This window comes from Monosiga brevicollis, genomic scaffold (genome assembly GCF_000002865.3).
Source record: "Monosiga brevicollis MX1 MONBRscaffold_13 genomic scaffold, whole genome shotgun sequence".
NCBI classification, from domain to species: Eukaryota; class Choanoflagellata; order Craspedida; family Salpingoecidae; genus Monosiga; species Monosiga brevicollis.
The window spans coordinates 157,166-174,919 of record NW_001865050.1 but is presented as its reverse complement, the minus strand read 5'-3'; the positions used below and the strand labels follow the sequence as shown (position 1 = coordinate 174,919).

The 17,754-nt window shown below is 55.8% G+C and overlaps 3 protein-coding genes across 3 annotated transcripts; 2 read left to right on the top strand and 1 right to left on the bottom strand.

Moving 5' to 3' along the window:
- The first annotated feature begins 268 nt into the window (after positions 1 to 268).
- MONBRDRAFT_37396 (uncharacterized protein) lies at positions 269 to 9,996 on the top strand. The gene is made up of 22 exons (XM_001746614.1): positions 269 to 340; positions 826 to 1,080; positions 1,262 to 1,404; positions 1,514 to 1,792; positions 1,884 to 1,981; positions 2,239 to 2,308; positions 2,492 to 2,792; positions 2,878 to 2,993; positions 3,083 to 3,301; positions 3,659 to 4,001; positions 4,101 to 4,166; positions 4,258 to 4,365; positions 4,508 to 4,573; positions 5,719 to 5,922; positions 6,022 to 6,189; positions 6,294 to 6,491; positions 6,637 to 6,996; positions 7,085 to 7,287; positions 7,390 to 7,610; positions 7,782 to 7,860; positions 8,010 to 8,098; positions 9,459 to 9,996. Exons 7-22 carry the CDS (start codon positions 2,691 to 2,693, stop codon positions 9,569 to 9,571), a joined length of 2,655 nt encoding a protein of 884 aa, XP_001746666.1. The 5' UTR covers positions 269 to 340; positions 826 to 1,080; positions 1,262 to 1,404; positions 1,514 to 1,792; positions 1,884 to 1,981; positions 2,239 to 2,308; positions 2,492 to 2,690; the 3' UTR covers positions 9,572 to 9,996.
- Positions 9,997 to 11,638: 1,642 nt separating this feature from the next.
- Positions 11,639 to 15,407, top strand: MONBRDRAFT_32748 (uncharacterized protein). Its single transcript, XM_001746613.1, has 10 exons — positions 11,639 to 11,714; positions 11,902 to 12,064; positions 12,289 to 12,371; positions 12,590 to 12,745; positions 13,133 to 13,217; positions 13,278 to 13,375; positions 13,460 to 13,565; positions 13,681 to 14,103; positions 14,191 to 14,274; positions 14,356 to 15,407. The coding sequence occupies exons 7-10, from the start codon at positions 13,460 to 13,462 to the stop codon at positions 15,246 to 15,248; spliced, it is 1,506 nt and encodes a 501-aa protein (XP_001746665.1). The 5' UTR covers positions 11,639 to 11,714; positions 11,902 to 12,064; positions 12,289 to 12,371; positions 12,590 to 12,745; positions 13,133 to 13,217; positions 13,278 to 13,375; the 3' UTR covers positions 15,249 to 15,407.
- A 546-nt stretch (positions 15,408 to 15,953) lies between these two features.
- Positions 15,954 to 17,477, bottom strand: MONBRDRAFT_32747 (uncharacterized protein). Its single transcript, XM_001746486.1, has 7 exons — positions 17,456 to 17,477; positions 17,239 to 17,308; positions 16,914 to 17,015; positions 16,696 to 16,795; positions 16,543 to 16,634; positions 16,399 to 16,453; positions 15,954 to 16,355 (listed from the first exon to the last, which is right to left on the bottom strand). Exons 2-7 carry the CDS (start codon positions 17,272 to 17,274, stop codon positions 16,309 to 16,311), a joined length of 432 nt encoding a protein of 143 aa, XP_001746538.1. The 5' UTR covers positions 17,275 to 17,308; positions 17,456 to 17,477; the 3' UTR covers positions 15,954 to 16,308.
- Between the last annotated feature and the right edge of the window lie 277 nt (positions 17,478 to 17,754).

Sequence of the window (17,754 nt, the reverse complement as noted above, 5' to 3'; positions counted from 1 at the left end):
CTCTGTCTCTCTCTCTCACACACACACATCTCTCTCTCTCTCTCTCTCTCTCTCTCTCTCTCACTCTCACATACACACGCATCTTACTCAAAGAGCCTGAGTGCATCAGGAGGGACAGGAGGGCCTCGCAGCATCGCAGCATCGCAGCCTCGCAGCATCGCAGCATCGCAGGGGGCGGTATCGACCGGTTGATGGGAATAAGCGGGAGGGGGTTTGTTGGTGGCAGCGATTGGTTCTGGGTGTGGCGCAGAGTGCCTCGACCGCCCACATGGCTGCGCCGACCGGAAACGGCAAGAGCGGTGGTGGCGGCCTCATGTCCTCCATGGGCCAGGCCTGGAATGTACGTGCCGCGTTTTGGTCGAGCATTCGACAGCGACTTTGCCTCACCGCACGCTCCGCCATGCTGCGCGCCGTCCGCTAGTCCATCAAGACCAACACCTTGCGGAAGGCTGCCCGCGCCATTAACAAGTGCGATCGTGTCGTCTTTTTCTACCTGGAGCTCAAATCTCGTGCCTCTCCTCCAACCGCTGGCCGTGACGCTCACGCCCCATGCCGCACTGTCGCACTGTCGCATCGCCCTTGGCCAGGAGCGTTGACACGCATCGTCATGGTGGTGCAGCAGGCTCATTGGACTTGACATACATTACGCCCCGCCTGGTGGCCATGTCCGGCATCTACTCGGTGCGCCAGTACCCAGCCTTAAACCCCTTCTCTCTTCTCCCTTCTCCCTCCTCCCTCGCACCTTCCCCCCCCCACACACACACATGCACGCATGCACACATGCGCTCTCCGTTCGACTCAATCTCAGATGGATCGCGCGCATAGGGTCTCTTGAGCCGCAATGGTGGCAACCTGGCAGCCGACGTGGATGCCTATCTTACCAAAGCTCACGCCCCTACGGCCTGCCGCATCTTCATCGTCGGAGCCAAGCCCTGTGAGGCGAGCCTCCAAGTCTCCATTGACAACAAACACGTTGGTGCCGGCAGCGTTCGCAGTTTCAAACGTCTCTACCGCGCTGCCGTCGCCATCCTGCAGTGGCTCCGACAAGAAGAGAACAACGTTGCCGTCGTTTCCTGCGGCGTAAGGCCGCTCCCATCCTCTTGCCCCTGCATCCTTCCATTCCTACAACCCCCGCTTTGTTCAACCCCCGCCGGTTATTTTACACCTGGGTCACTACAAACACCTGCATCCCACAAGCGCACGCCCTCGTTCGTTTCACGTGTTTCAATCGCTTCCTCGAAACACCCCGACTTTGGGATAGGATGGTCTGGCGGCCACGGGGACCGTGATTGCCGCTTGCCTAGTCCTATCCAACGTGGCCACCAATGCTTTGGAGGCCGTGCGCATCTTCACCGGCAAACGCGTCGTTGGCGCTACCCCGGTGCTCAACCCGTACCAGCTACGGTGCGTCAATCCGCCCCTCCCCCTCCCCCCCCTCTCTTTGACCTGATAGGTCACAACCCGCGCCTCTCTTCTCAAGAACAGCCCCATCCTGTTCCTCTTGCCGTCATAGCTATGTGCAATATGTTGAGCGTACCTACCGGGGCGAGCGCCCCAAACCGCACGAACTTCATATCCACAAACTCCACATCCTCGCCACCCCGCCCATGAGCTCCTCGGCTCAAGGTACCACGCACCCATTCTGGCTCGTCTTGGTCCATGCCAAAACTGATGCATCGTCCCGGCTATCTGACCTCGACTGGTGCACAGGGGCGTGTCGGCCATTTGTCGTGGTGCAGGTGGGAGAAAAACAGGTTCTGTCAACGCGGCCCGCCGACCCAAGTGATGCTCAGTATGTCTGGACCTCTAACCCGTGCCCAGCGCAGCTAGCTGCCGAGCCTCCACACCACAAACTCATGCGGCCATGATGCATGCCCCCTTAGAACTTATACGCGGGATGACTACATTGAGCTGGGCATTGACGTGCACCTCCTTGGTGATGTCACCATTGAACTCTGGCACTATTCCACCGTCATGTCAGGTACGCAAAGGTCATCCCCTTTGCAGTTGCTTTCCGATTCCCGGGCCATGCGCTGATGATCTGTTGGGAATGGATACCTTGCATATCGCATGCCTGTCACAGCCGACAACAGTCGGCTCATCTGCACCTGCAAATTTCATACGGGCTACATCACTCGTCCCACGAGCATTTTTCAGCGGTACATCTCGTCGCTTCCTGAGCCACGGAAGACCCGGAGCTTTGGCATCATCCTCATGCCCCTTGCTGTGACGCTGCAGCATGGACCTTGATCGTGTGGATCGACGCTGCGAGACTTTGGAAGGCTTTGGGCTACGCATTGACTGCGAGGTATGGAAACACGACTTGACACTCGACTTTGGCAGATGTTTGCTGGCAGATGTATGCTCTCTCTCTTCCCCGACCCCTCTCGCTGCCACGTGCAAGCTCCTCGTGCTGTGCCTCGAACCGTGATTGCGCTGCCCGGGTCGCAGTGCCTCATCTGGCCCATATGCACCCACGCCCGCGTATCAGATGGGGCCTAACCACCCGGATCGCTTAGCGTGGATCGAGGATGAGGCGCGGGACTTTACCTCGGCTCTCCTATTTAGCACGCCTGCGGAGCGGCAGGAGTTTGCTGCAGATGTGGAACTGATGCGCAGGTCTTTCCAGCAGGTGGCGGTGGCAACGTTCAAGGACGATGACGATGAAGATGATGACAGTATGCTGCTAGATGACAGCGCCGGGAACAGCAGTGAGGGGGGCCGCCGCAGCCGTGAATCCAATGATCAACGGCCACCCGCTTCCCTGGCCCCCGTGTCTGATGACGAAGAAGGTTTGTGTCAACTTTGCAAGGAGAACGGCAAACGAGCAGAAGCGTGAAAGGATGTACTGGGGTCTCACGCGATTGTATGCAAAAGACTTGTTTGCAGATGATGCGCAGTTACGGCCCCCAATGGGCTCAGAGCACAATAGCACGGGCAAGCCCTCGCAGACACCGTCTGAAACGCCCGCGCCTGCCAACCTACTTGATTTTGTTGGTTTTCTTCGTTTCTGCTTTGCCCCAACTGCCGTCAAGAAGCCTGCGATTTATTCTCAAGGTGTATATGAACATGTTTTGCTCAGGGGGACGATGGCGCGAGCTCGGCCTCTGCGGCACCGGCTGAACCAATGGCGGCAGAGTCGTCATCCGTCGGCAATCTACTTGACTTTGATATGGAGGCGCCCACGGCAGCACCCGCACAGTCAGCACCAACGTCTTCAGTCGACTCGGTGGCTGCAGACCTGCTCGACTTTGGCTTGGGGTCAGAGCCCGCCCCGAGCGCGGCCCCGCCGGCGGCAGCTGTAAGTGCTTTCCATGAGGGTGAATGTCTTGGTAGCGAACGCAGGCTGACCTGATTTGGGTGGGTGACGTGAACAGGATGCGGATCCCTTTGCTTTTTTTATGGGTGATTCCACGCCAATCAACCCCACTCCAGCCCCATCTGCAGCCACGACGACCGCATCTGGTCCGAGTGCTTCAAATTCCACGACCACCGGCGGTGCTTTCGACCCCTTTGCCGGCTTTGGTACGAATTCTTATTTCAGTGCGAGCCAGAGTGTTGTTGGTCAGTGATCAAAGACGATAGCAAAATGATCGCTTTGCATTGACGAACCGCTGCGAACCCTTGGGGCCGGCCGGCATGCATCCACCCCGCTTAGACTTTTCAACGCCAGCCGCTACAAAGCCAACCACCACAGCTGCGCCTGGTGCCAGTTCCGGTGTGGGCACGAATACGGGCACGGGTGCGGCGTCTCACCAAGCACCACGCCAAGCGGCCCCATCCAGCCAGCAGGCACCACCACCACGCGGGGACGTCTTTGGCGGCAAGGCGTCCGGCAAGACGTCCGGCAAGGGCGCTGGCGCATCGGTTCGTTTGGATGGGATTGGTCGCTGTGCTCGGCTCCATCCGCATGCTTCTTATCCTTTGTGCGTGCTCTTGTCCAGGATGGCATGTTTGACGACTTGCTCTCGGACAGCCGTTTTGCCAAGCGCAATGAAAAGGTTTGTCTTGCAAACAGCCCGGCCGGCTGCGTCCTGAACATGCATTTTCCCTGCGCGTGGCGATGTACCTCACGTTTCTCCTGCTGAGCCTATCTTTAGCCCTCGTCGCTCGGGGCCATGCTCAAGACGACCCGCATGGCCAACGAGGACCCGATCGTCGTTGAGGTTGGTACTGCTGCTCTGTATGCATTGCTTGCTGGAGCTTTGGGGGCCTTGTTCGCGGCGCTCTCTTGGACTGACCATGTGGCGACGCCAGGTTGAAGCTTGGTGCGAGGGCAAAGACAACAATATCCGCGCCCTGCTGGGTTCGCTTGACATCATTTTGTGGGAGGGCGCGCGCTGGAAGCCCATCAACATTGGCGTGGTACGATACCCGCGACCCAGTGGGCTGCGAGAAGGCGTGCGGGGGAACATGCTTGATTGTCAAAGGCGAGGGCATAGGCAGCTCTTGCGAATCAGCGCAGCGTCTTGGCTTGACGTGGCTTCCTTGGGGTATCGTTTTATAGCTGACGGACAACAATCAAGTGCGCAAGGCCTATCAGCGGGCCTGCCTGGTGGTGCACCCAGACAAGGTTAGCCTGTGTGGGCCAGGCGCGGGTTGAGCGGCCTCGTTGGCCTGTGTCAATGACCCTCACTTGCTCGATGTGCCGGTTGGCTTTAGTGCAAGGATGAACCGCACGAGCAGCTGGCGCGCGAAATCTTTATGCGGCTGAGTCGTGCCTACACGACGTTTACAGACACGCCTCAATAGGCAGCCGCGCTGACTATTGGGTTTTTAGGATGTTGTTGAGTTTTGCTAGCGCGCATGATGGTCTACCGCGATCTGGTCCGATGCACGTAATAATTTGCGCGTCAGTGTGTGCGCGTGTATACGTGAGATCTTTACTGCCCTTGTTCTCGAACCTCCTGGCTCAACCATCAACACAATTTACGCCATGCCTACTGACAAAAGTTTCGTCACTACCTGACCCAAGACTCCTGAACCTTCACGACGCCCTCAAAGTGCAGGACATGTTAGAGGTGTGTGTGTGTGTGTGTTGTGTGTGTGTGTGTTGTGTGTGTGTGTGTGTGTGTGTGTGTGTGTGTGTGTGTGTGTGTGTGTGTGTGTGTGTGTGTGTGTGTGTGTGTGTGTGTGTGTGTGTGTGTGTGTGTGTGTGTGTGTGTGTGTGTGTGTGTGTGTGTGTGTGTGTGTGTGTGTGTCTGTGTTTCGAGAGAGAGAGCGAGACGAGAGAGAGAGAGAGAGAGAGAGAGAATGACAGACAGAGCGAGTGTGTGTGTGTGTGTGTGTGTGTTCTAATGTTTCATCACAAGGGCTCCAACCATCAGCAAAAAAAAAGGTTGCGACCCCGGGAGGCGCGGTGGGGGTGACAGGTGGTAGTGCATGTACGTACACTGTCATCAAGTCCCAGTACCCGTTGCGACCCACCGCACTTTGTCACAACTCCAAGGTCATCGACCAGCCAGCCATTCCGCGTGCGCATCGTAAATCGTGGGAAGGGTTTCGACAAGTGCGCACACTTTTTTTGGCTGGATGTTTTATTTTTTTAACATCGCCTTGTGTGGCTTCACAGATCGCAAGGGAATCGTTGGACCGGAGACCATTGCGTGCACGGCGTTGCGGCGGTTGGCGTTGGGAAGCTGTTTCGTGGCGCGCCCGGCTCTGCGCTATTGGGCGGCAACAGCGAGCGCTGCTGTTCAAACTCCGTGTCTTGCTCAGCTTCCGCCGAACAACTTGCCCGTAATCCGGACCATGGCCAAGGCAGCCAAGAAGGCCAAGGTCAACACATCGGCCGACGATGATGATGCGGGTCATGCGCAGCAAAATGGCAGTCAGGGCATCCCACCTGGGCCCAAGGACTTTCTCATGGAGCGCGTCCGGGCTGTGACGCCCGGGGTTGACCCAAAAGAGGGCCAGTGCGTGGTATGTCCCAGTCCTGTTCCCGTCTGAGACAGACTCTACCCGTGGGCCTGCTTTGGTTGGCAAGCGTCAACCCGCCTTGTGTGCGTGAATCATCCTTAGCTCTATTGGATGTCTCGAGATCAGCGTCCCACGGACAATTGGGCGCTGCTCTACGCTCGCCACCTGGCTCAGGAGAGGGACGTGCCCTTGCGAGTGGTATTCTGCCTCGTGCCCAAGTTTCTCGAGGCCACCATCCGTCAGTTTGGCTTCATGTTGGACGGTCTCCAGGTCAGCGCCCGCCCCGTCCCCCCCCAGACAGTTCTGATCCTCCTCCCAGACAACGCCCTTCCAGCTGCAGAGCTCACACCACGGCGGCATCTGCCTACAACCAGGTCGTCGAAACACACTTGCGCAAAAAACACATACCTTTCCATCTGCTGACCGGCTACGCCAAGGACGTGCTGCCAAAGTTTGCCGAGGAGCAGGAAGCATGTGCCGTGGTCTGTGACATGAGCCCGCTCCGCGTTCCCATGGCCTGGGTCAAGGAAACAGGCTCCAAGCTCAAGGACATGAACGTGCCCCTATATCAGGTGTGACCGTCCCCCTCTCTCGTGCATGGTGCATTGTACTGGCGGCAACTCATCTGCTCTGCCCTGTTTTATGTCCGATGCTTGTGCACACCGCTCTTGTGCACTGCTTCGTGGATCAAAACTCTGGATGGGCTCTTGTGCTCAGGTTGACGCACATAACATTGTGCCCGTGTGGCACGCATCACCAAAGCAAGAATATGCGGCACGAACCATCCGCAACAAAATTCATCAAAAGCTGGACACGTGCCTGCAACCCTTTCCCGAGTTGGAGAGCAACTCGAACAGTGTTCAACTACCAGACACGGTGGACTGGAAAAAGGCCCGCGAGAGCCTTGAGATCAACTGGGACGTCAAGGAGGTGGACTGGCTCAAACCGGGCTACGAGGGTGGCATGAAGATGCTTGAGGAATTTATCAATGAGCGCCTACATCGCTATGCCGATGATCGTAACGATCCCAATCTGGACGCCCTGTCCAATCTCTCCCCCTATTACCACTTTGGACAGGTCGGCTGGCATTATTATTGGTCACAAGTCAAACCTGGCTGCCCTCGCGCGCCCAAGCTTACTTTTAGTTCTGATCTGTTCGTGATAGATCTCTGTGCAGCGGGTGGTCTTGGAGCTGCGCAGCAAGCAGCGGGGCAAATACGCCGAAGGAGTCAAGGCCTACATTGAGGAGGCGGTGGTGCGTCGGGAGTTGAGTGACAATTTTTGCTTTTACAACCACCGCTACGACTCGGTGGAAGGCGCCTCGGCGTGGGCACAGGAGACTCTGGATGTACATAGCAAGGACAAACGGTGAGCTGCGTCAACGCGTGCACGGCTTCCGGGAAGCTGGCAAGCCTCGCGCTCGGCCGTTCACGGGCCTGCTGGTTCTCATCCGCGCCGCCGCATTGGCAGGGAGCATCTGTACACGCGCAAGCAGTTGGAAAACGCGGAAACGGCCGACGACTTGTGGAATGCTTCGCAACTGCAACTGGTGCAGGAGGGCAAGATGCACGGGTTTTTGCGCATGTACTGGGCCAAGAAGATCCTCGAGTGGACTGAGTCCCCAGAAAAGGCCCTAGAAGATGCCATCTACCTGAACGACAAATACGAGCTGGATGGGCGTGATCCCAACGGTACGTTTTGATGCCAAGGCGATGGTAGTCTCGCCGCGACCATCGGCCCGTGTTTGGGACTGGGCAATGGTGGATAATTGCGGGCTCTGACACCTGTGGAGCGTGGGCGCCTGTGCGAGCGGCCCTGTTGGCAATTTTAGCAGCCTTCTCACCCTCTGACTCTGCGTGTAGGCTATGTTGGATGCATGTGGTCCATTTGTGGCATTCATGACCAGGGCTGGGGCGAGCGCCCCGTTTTCGGCAAAATTCGGTCTGGCTAGCTCAGCGGGTGGCCGCAGAAGCAGGGGTTGGAGGGGATGTTGGGTACTCGAGGAAGATTGTGCCTGGCGCTAGCCCGATGGCGCTGCAGATGCAGAGCTCATGTGTTGTATCCACCCCATGCTGGATGGCTGCAAACAGATACATGAATTACAAGGGGTGCAAGCGCAAATTTGACATTGCTGCCTTTGTCAAGCGTTATCCGCCTGCCGCCAAGAATGCAGCCAGAGGTAAGGACGGCCGTTGACATGTTGCAGCATGATCCAGGTGTGGCGTACCTTTGTATCTTTTGCTCACGCGTTGTTTGTGGCGTGCTCCGCGCGGTGCTAGCTGCGGGCAACCGCAGTATCGATGACGGCAAAAGCAAGGGCAAGAAGGGGTCGGGCAAGGCCAAGTAGCCGTCCAAACTGTGTGCAATTGACTTGAAAATGACCTCGGCAATCTCCCATCCTCACCAGACCCAGCTCCTGCCAGTGGTCACCCACCCTCAACAAAACACCCCAGGGCCACCCACCCGTAGCTGAAAATCATCTACCCATAACCCTTGGGCTGGATGCAAAGTGGGCAGCTAATGCAACTAATGCGAGCATTGTCTCAACTTGGCCACCATTCATGAGCAGCCCAATGGCCAAGCGACTCGACGGCACCCCACGTTGACTGCTCTGTGCCTTCCCATAGGTCTTGTGCCGATGGCGTTTCGGTTCCTGCAGTCTCCCAGTCTCTTCCTGGACTCTCAGTCTCCCAGTCTCCTCTAATATCAGGTACATGCGTCTTTAATCTCCTCCAATCTTCTCGAGTCTTCCTCTAGTCTCTCAGTCTCCGTACGGCTGCGCACATGTAAGGCACACACACACACACACACACACACACACACACACACACACACACACACACACACACACACACACACACACACACACTCTAATAAGGTAAAGGTAAAGCGGCACAAGCACCTGCATTTTTATTGCTGACGTGATCGACGGCAGCGGCTTTTGGTTGCATTTGGTTGATCGCCTGTTCTCTTGTCTTGGGGTTTGTACCAAGGTACCTTCTTAGCACAGCTTCAACTTGATCCTTTCGGTCCTCTCTGTACCGTGTCATCGACATCATGGGCTGTGTTCGCAACGGCGTGTAAGTGTCGGACTCGAGATGCCCTCTGCGCGTGTCATTTGAACTCCAAGGCTTTTTTTTTTTTTTTTTGCTTGCTCCGAAGGCAGCGCCTCATTGAAACGTCTTCCGTACGAACAGGCTCGTCTCCATCCTGACCTTGTTGGTCATTGGTGCCTGCGTGGTGCCTCTTATTCCCTCCATCAAGTGGTGAGTTGATCGCTGCAAGTTTTTTTCTTCTTTTGTCGTTGTCGTAGTGCAGTTGGGTTGAACAAAGAAATAATGTGATGGTCGTCAAGCTGCGACCGCCATAATGGCGGGGCCGATGGCTCCAGACGTCTCGCACCAGTTTTGGGTTTTGTCAGTGCTGCCTCTTTGTTCCTTACAAGAGTGTAGACTTGTCGTGTGCTGACTCGTTGAAGGACGTGTTTGTTTGTTTTTTAAATTCCTGCTGCTTTTGTAACTTTGTGATTTTCTCGCAAGAAGCAATACACTTGCGCGATTCGTCTTTCTCACACATGTGTGCTGCATCTCTGATGCGCTGGAACACGGGGATAGGGCCGAGGCCAAGTATGAGGGCAAGACGCTGCAAGTGAGCCTGTGGCAAATCTGCACGCCCGAGGGCTGCACGGAGCTGGGCAAGGACATGAAGCTTTCCAACATTACGAACGACATCAAGACTCCCAAGGGTGCTGAGCGTGATGGTGCTGTGGCTGGCTTGATTCTCGGCGGTCTCTTTGCCGTGCTCAGCTATTTGCCCATGTGCTGCAAGAGCAAGGGCCCCGTCATCATTCTGCAGTTTCTGGCCACCGCATGCATTGTGGCCACGGCCATTTGCATGTACGAATACAAGACCGACAGCCTGGACAAGAGCCTGGGCGATGATCACAAGTACAAGTACACGGATGGCTTTTTCGTGGCTTGCACTGGTGCCGTCCTGTCCTTTGCCACCTTTATCTCTTCATGCTGCCTCAACTTCCACGAGAGCTACGAGTCTCTGGGCGGCAACCTCTACGTCTAAGCGGCGTGATCGCCTGTGCCCTCGTGCGGCTCGGCTCGACTGGTCCCTCACCGTCAGGAGCGAAGACCGTTGACTCGGTTGCAGGCCTTGCAATGCCTCTGGGCCGTGTCTACCTGTCTTTGGCTTGTGGTGACGCCCCCGTCTGTGCCTCTTCATGGATGTGGGCCGTTTGTCTTGGTGGGGTTTGTGAGTTGTCCTTGGTCGAGTAGCCCGCCTGACGGTGAGCCGCGATGCCCGGTTGCCCGTGACTCCATGTTGACTCGGCGCCGGAGCAGCCGTGTGTCTGTGCGTGGGTGCACAGGAGATTTTCCTTCTTTGCTTTTTTTCCCTATTCTCCTTTCCTTCGCACGGCCGGACCCGCTCGTTGGATTTTTTTTTCTTGTTGTCGTCGTTTCTTGTTGTCGTTGTTGTCGATTTTGCCTCGACCCTGGCTCCCCCAGCGTTTGGCATCTATTGCTCGTTGTCTGTCCCGTGGCAAGCCCGTGAATTGAGCTCTTGACTGCGCCTTATTTTCCGCACAAGAGAGTTGTTCTGTGATTAGCACCGAAAGACGAATTTGTTGGGCACATGAGGTTGTGTACGACACATGTTAGATACGAGGAACGCCAGCACGCAGAGTTCCATTCATAGTGAGGGATGCAGTCCTAATTCAACCTAGTCCTGTCAGGACAAGAATGCCAGTTACTCGGTATGACAACATGCTGCCCTGGCCCTGCGCGCCTTGTCAGATTATCCGATGGCCTCATCATGAACCAAATCAGGTCAGAACGAGTGTGCCAAACGTGTGAGACGCGACGCATCGAGACCAATTTTCTTGAGAGGCCCCATTCCAAGCCTAGTGCATCCAACGACCACGACAGCCAAACAACAAACCCATCTACGATCTGGATCAACCTTCTTTGGCTGGGTGTCAGTCGTGTGCCGACCGTGAATGGTGGCAAGAAGCAATGGAGCTGAGCAGGATAACCCCGCCTCCCGGAAAAAGAGCACAGGGCTCCCGCAACTGCTTGTGAATACCCAACATGTCACACCCGCGTCGTCCATTTTTCCTGGCGGCAGGGACTCTGTCTGACGATCGGCTCGTCTGGATTTTGGTCTGAATGGGCGCGCGACATGTCTTGCCGAGTCGGATCATGCCACTCCTGCCCCAAAAACGCGTGTGCAAGCCACCCACCAACCACGAGCCACTTCAGCTCACTACACCGTGCCCGATGCTGTCAACACCAACGCCGCTGGAATGCTCCACAGTCGTGGAGTGTCACCGAAGGCAAGGTCTTGCCCCTAAGCTGCACACCCGAGACGGTTAGCGCCAGCTGCAACAGCAACCGTAGTGTATATTCTCACCCGTGACACATTTAGTCTTTTCAAGTCTCCTAGAGTCTTCTCCTTCAGTTTCGTATTTTGCGAAATGGTGTTGCAAGTGTGTTTGTGGCCGTGCGCGATAACACTGGACCCATAAAAATGCTGTTTGCACATGGCACACATGACGTCGTAGGCATGGGATGACACATTTCCGTTCGGAATCAGATCACCCTGCCACGCTCAAATCCCTGGCGGCCGTTGCCCCTCGTTGTTGGCTTTGGCAAACAAACAGAAAGATGCCAGTCACGTCTTGCCAGGGGTGGTTTCGCAGCCCCATCTAATGGCCACTCTCTTCTTTCCCAGCACGGCTCTCGACTCGAGACCGCACCGGATGCGTCATGAGCACGCACACACAAGTAAGGCGGGTCCCCAACTTTCTTGGCATCTTCTCGACGAGCACTTAATTCAGAGTCAAGCTGCAAGGTTGGAAAGCTGTTGCTCAGGCCTCCAACTGGCTGCACCAGCGAAGTTGGCCACACACTCCCAAGTGTGTGTGTATGTATGTGTGTGTATGTGTGTGTATGTGTGTATGTGTGTGTGTAGTGTGTGTGTGTGTGTGTGTGTGTGTGTGTGTGTGTGTGTGTGTGTGTGTGTGTGTGTGTGTGTGTGTGTGTGTGTGTGTGTGTGTGTGTGTGTGTGTGTGTGTGTGTGTGTGTGTGTGTGTGTGTGTGTGTGTGTGTGTGTGTGTGTGTGTGTGTGTGTGTATGTGAGTGTGAGGGAAGCACATAGGCGCAGCTCGAATGATCGTCAGTACGGCGAGAGTTCTTTTCCCTGCTCCCATCAGGCGCTGCCATATCTCACACCCACCCCAGACAATGCAAAATGAACGACCAACCAGCCAGCAGAGGGAGGTACCCCATTCCTCCCCCTCCCCTACCCCCTTAAGCACAACCACATCGTCACGCCACGCCACAACACACCCTTTCTGAGGTTCTGGTTGGGTGAGCAAGACAAGTGGTCCACCAAAACCATAACCAATCCAACCCATCCAACCAACCACGACTACATCACAGGTCCAATCCGCGACCTCGACCCAGGAGAGAGGTGGACACTTGACACCTAAGCAACAGCCCGTGTGTGACGATGGTTCTGTGTGAGTGTCCCCCTTTTGAGTCCGAGGTTTCGGCCACGGCCACACCCGCACACGCCACAACAGCTATACTCACGCTTAACCCACCACACCCAATACATCCACACATCCAAACACCCGACAAACTCTGCACCTCGGCAGAAACCAAGAAACAGGCTTGCAGGTCGGGTGCCGTGGTCCTGGCCGCTACTCTATCTCTCTGCAACCACACGGCGTCTCTCTCTCTCTCTCTGTCTCTCTCTCTCCGTGTCTTTCCATCCACCTTATGCACTGGTTCCGCATTTTCCCTTCCCGCAGGTTTGCTGCCCATGCTCCCCGCCTTTCCCCTCCTCGCCTCGTACACTCGCTCGCCCTCTTGATTGTTGGTGGTCCTCCCATGCTGCTTATTGCCATTCCAGCTCCCGGCGTTGACCTCGCCGCCCCTTGCTGCCACACAGAGGGCCGCACACCTCCCATCAGGTCTTCTTCCCCCTTCTTCCCCTTCGTGACAGAACAGAAGGCCCTCATCCAGAGCGACAGAGAGAGATAGCAGACGGCACCCGCCCTCTCTCTCTCTTTTTCGCGCTCTCTCAAGCGAAAGAGAGAGAGATTCTTCAAGCGCCGTGTGGAAAATTAATATCAGTCTGACATTCACGTACGTCGTGCTTTTTATGGCTGGCTGATTCTTATGGGCGCACATCACAGCACCCGGACATGAGCTCCAATTCAAGCCAGGCTATAGGGCGTGTTTGGCTGGCTGCCTCGTTTGGACAAGCCAGTTGGATCTCACGTGCGTCGCGTCAGACTATGGTCTCACTCATCAAACTCTATGCTGGTCGACTGAACATAGTCACAATCAAAACGCTTCCCGATCTTTACGCTTGACGCTGGGCGGGCCGACCTCTGAGCGTGGCAGCGCATCTGTTTCAGAGCACATCACAACCAAACGTACGCCGTGTGCACTTTGGCTTTTCTAGCCATGGCTCATGTCAAAGCGCAAAGCGTCGGCTCATCTCCCGTCGTCCCACACAGATGCAACAGTTCGAGCTGCAAGCGAGACCAATGGCTTTTCACCACTCGCTCCATCGATCCTCACACCCTTCCACCGCGGCCACGAGAAGACGATTATATCGGTCTGGTACGTCATGACCTCCCCTGTGTATCTCAGCCAATGCCAGCCGACCTTCCGTTGTGCCTCTTTGACTCAACAAATGTGCTCGTCGCCCCGCCGTCATGAATGATGTTTATAATAGACTTGACCCCTTCCTCACGCAAGAGCCACCGCTCCCGACCAGCACAACAACTCATCTCTGCTGGGCAGCCTGGCGAGCTGGGAAATGCCTTGCCCTCCACCCTGCCCACCCCGACGAAACACGAGACAGCAGTGGCGCCGGCTGCTGGATTGGCGCTTCCCACCCGCCCCGCCACCGCTCGCGCAACAGATCGTCATGGCTTGACGACTCGAGCCACCGGACGGGCTCGTGCGCCAAGGGATGTTGGCACGCATCAAACTGTTGTCAATGTGACAAGCGTAGCCGCGTTCCTGGAGCATGAGCGCTTGACGAGAGGCTTGGGCCTTGGTCTGGCCTGGAGTCGCGAGGTGCTCCTGCAACCCTTACCTCCAGCTCAGCTGGAGGTGCAACGCTGCATCACCATTCATGACTTTGTCGCTGCTCGTAAGTTTTGAATCCACCAAGCAGTCTCCTCAACGACGCGACATGCCAGTCTACCCCAATTGCTTACGCCAGGGCTTGCCAACATAGCTGGTATCCTTCCCTCCCGCCAAGACGCGCGGACCTTCACGACAGATATGGATCATGACCACAAGAGCCAGCAGCCCAAGCAGGGTGCGTCCACGCCAATGCAGCTGTGATGCGCAAACTGCACAAAAGCTCACCTTCTTGCCTTAAATGTTACCGTGTCCATAGCGGCTTATTCCCAGGCCCAAGACCGCGTCTGCTTCGTTCTGACCCTTCACACCTCACCCACAAAGGCCATGCCCCAACCAGCCCGCAAGGAAGATGATCAACCAGCCCATCAACCGAAACGAACCCCTTTACACGTGATTTTTGTCACCCGCGACCACTACTTGGCCATGCTCAAAGCACACCAAAACACGGGCATGCTGGGCTGGTTTGCGCAGGAGTTTCCGGGTTATCTAGTCAACAAGTGGATGCAGTTGGCCATCATGGCCAACAATGCCGTGCCGGCAGACCGCTGCGTACGCATCTGGCCCCAAGGCCGCTGCATGAAGCTCTTGCCCCAGGAGTACTACCAGATGATTCACCTCCTACCTCAACGCTGTCCGGGTCTGAACTTGACGGTTCCACCTATCAAACCGGTGACGCCAGAGTCTGATCTGCCATCGGACACTTGCCAAGCAAACCCCATAGCTGCTCGCTTTCACGCAGCTTTGACGGATGTGGCCCGTCTGACAGCCAAGCGCGCCGCCAGCCCGACTGATGAACCGTGGCACGCCATCATGAACTCGCTGGATTCGAATCTGCTCAGGCAGTCTGACCGAACAGATGACAACGGCCAACCCGACCCCAAGCGCGTGGCACACATCACCCTGGTTTCTGCCACACACGACGGTCACGATGGAGGGAATGAAACCTCAGATCGACCGCTGACGGCGGTGGAGTTGAATCGTGCAGACGTGGATAACAGTGTTGAGTTTGCCTGCCTGCCCGGACCGCACCGCTACATGATGGACTCATTTCGCCGCTTCCTGGCCGATCAACTACCGTCGCGCAAACGGACCTCGTCGTGCACTTCCACTAGTAGCAGTGAAACAGTGGCAACGACATCTTCGGCCTAATTTCGAGCCGCTGTGCCCCCGACTTGAGGCAACATGCGTAGTCTTTTCCTTTTTTTTCTGTTCGAGAGCCACCCAACTATCTATTGGCCTCATTTTGACACAACTCTTTGAGGTTCACTTTGTACTTACACCCTGATGTAATTGAGACAGCGCGTGCTGTACCGGGCTCTTGTATACTCTGCGAGTATCGAGGCCGCGATACCGCTCCGCCCATTCGAAGTCAAATCACAAAAAGCACATCTTCAGACACTTCCGAAATTCAACCACCATCAGTGTCGCAGTTCTACGCTCCAAATCAGTTGTTACAGAATTTGACTGTGTCGTGTCGGCTATGATCATACCATCGCTGCTTTGCCTGTTTTGGCATTGTGCGTGGAAATTTTACAAGGTTGAGGGTCAACCCGTGCAAGAGAGTGTTAGCGTCAAATCCGTGCTTCCACCCATTCGAGCACTCAAACTGCTTTTTTGAGTCGAGCCTTGAAGAAAAAAGAAAAAAAAAAAAGAGAAGGAAAAGGCCATAAAATTCAAAGAATGCCAACGGTCCCGCTTTCAATGTGGTCGCTGGCCATTAAGCTCGTTTGTGTGAATCTTGCCTGGGTCAACTCGCGATCTGAAAAGCAGAAATCCTCGCATCATTATGACAATGGTCAATAATGACGCTCAGATGTATATCAATGTCGGTGAAAGGCGGACTTGATCAACACGCCGGTCCAAAGTCAATTCAAAAGTCAAGGGACAGGACACAACGAGGCCGTGCCATGACAAGGTTAGCCGGTTGTGCACTTTGACACGGGCTACGACTCAAGTCGCCAAGCAAGGCGCAACAAAATGAAGGAATGAAGGGAGCAAAGAAGAAAAAAAAAAAAGGAAGAAGGGAAGATATAGTGGCCTCGCCCTACCCTAGCCTTGCCTCACTCCCGACAAAACACAGGCAGGGCTAGGGGAACAAGTGGCCTGTGGAGAGCAAAAAAGAAAAGAAAAGGGGGCACTGGAAAGAAGAGAATGACATTTCTTTCTCAAAGGCGATTTCTTTAGGCAAGCTGAGGAGCGGGCGCCATGCCTACGACGAATAACGGGCCACGTAAGTAATTTGTATTGGGACGATATCTGCGGGGTGGGGCAGAGCGAGAAGCAGAGGATAGGCACGGACCGGGTACGGCAGGGCCTTGGTAGTTGGGACCACCCATGGGGGCCTTGCCCATCATCTATGCAAGCCAAGCATGGCACGGTGAGAAAACCCAACACTGGTGGGGGCAGGCGTTCAAGGCGGCAAACGATGCGAGCGTCAACGCACAATCTGTTGCTGCTGTTGACGCATCTGCTCCTGGTATTGGTCCTGTAGCGTCATGACACATGGTGAGCCCTGATTTGATTTGGAACGCAGGGCTACGAGGCGACGTGCGCGCATGGTCAACACAGGGGTTCAGCATCGGCAGGTAAGTCCAACGTGCCTGATCCGCCTCGTACACCACGGGGACAAACATGACGAGGGCCGAAGTGGCCACCACCCAGACAAACTTGCCACCCAAGTTGAAGGTCGTGCCAACCTGCAGAACGAGGGGAGATTCCGGGCCATGAGCTGTCAGTGGGTGGAACCACAGGTATCACGTTCACACCGTGCGTTTGAAGTCATCCAGTGAGACGCAGGGGAGGGCGAGCGCTTACCGCGGTGGTGGCGAGGGAGGACACGCGATCAGCGGCGTTGCGCACGCTCTCGGGGAACATCTCAGAGAGACCGGCTATCCTCTCAAACACGGTTTCGAAGAGCTGTGGCAAGCCGGAGCAGCGTGCATGTGCATGAGGAAGCGCAGATAGTCGGGGCCCCGTGCCAGAGGGCATGAAGCGGCAAGTGGCATGCTGCTCAGGGAGTAGAATAGGAGCAAATTGACGCCTCTTGAATCATCATCAACAACAACAGGGCTGGGCAGAGCAGCTCAGGGCTGCCGGTCCTGTGGGGCCAGGACTCATGGGCAAGCAACAGGACACGCACCTCTTCCTTTGCGGGGTTGCCTTGAACGACCGACATGATGACAGGTGATATGAAAAACTACTGCTACTGGCTGTTGCGTTTCAAAGAGGGATACAGAGAGAGAGTGTGAGAGCGAAGAGCCAGAGCAAAGTGTGGGTCAGACCGCAGCAGGAGCCAGGTGCGAGCCGAGCCAAGGAGGAACAGAGCAGTGCGGCCACACACACACACTCTCACGCACGTTTGGGCTGCCGTCAAGCGTGTGTGTGAATGAAGAAAAAGACAGAGAGAGAGAGAGAGAGAGAGAGAGAGAGAGAGAGAGAGAGAGAGAGAGAGAGAGAGAGAGAGAGAGAGAGAGAGAGAGAGAGAGAGAGAGAGAGAGAGAGAGAGAGAGAGAGAGAGAGAGAGAGAGAGAGAGAGAGAGAGAGAGAGAGAGAGAGAGAGAGAGAGAGAGAGAGAGAGAGAGAGAGAGAGAGAGAGAGAGAGAGAGAGAGAGAGAGAGAGAGAGAGAGAGAGAGAGAGAGAGAGAGAGAGAGAGAG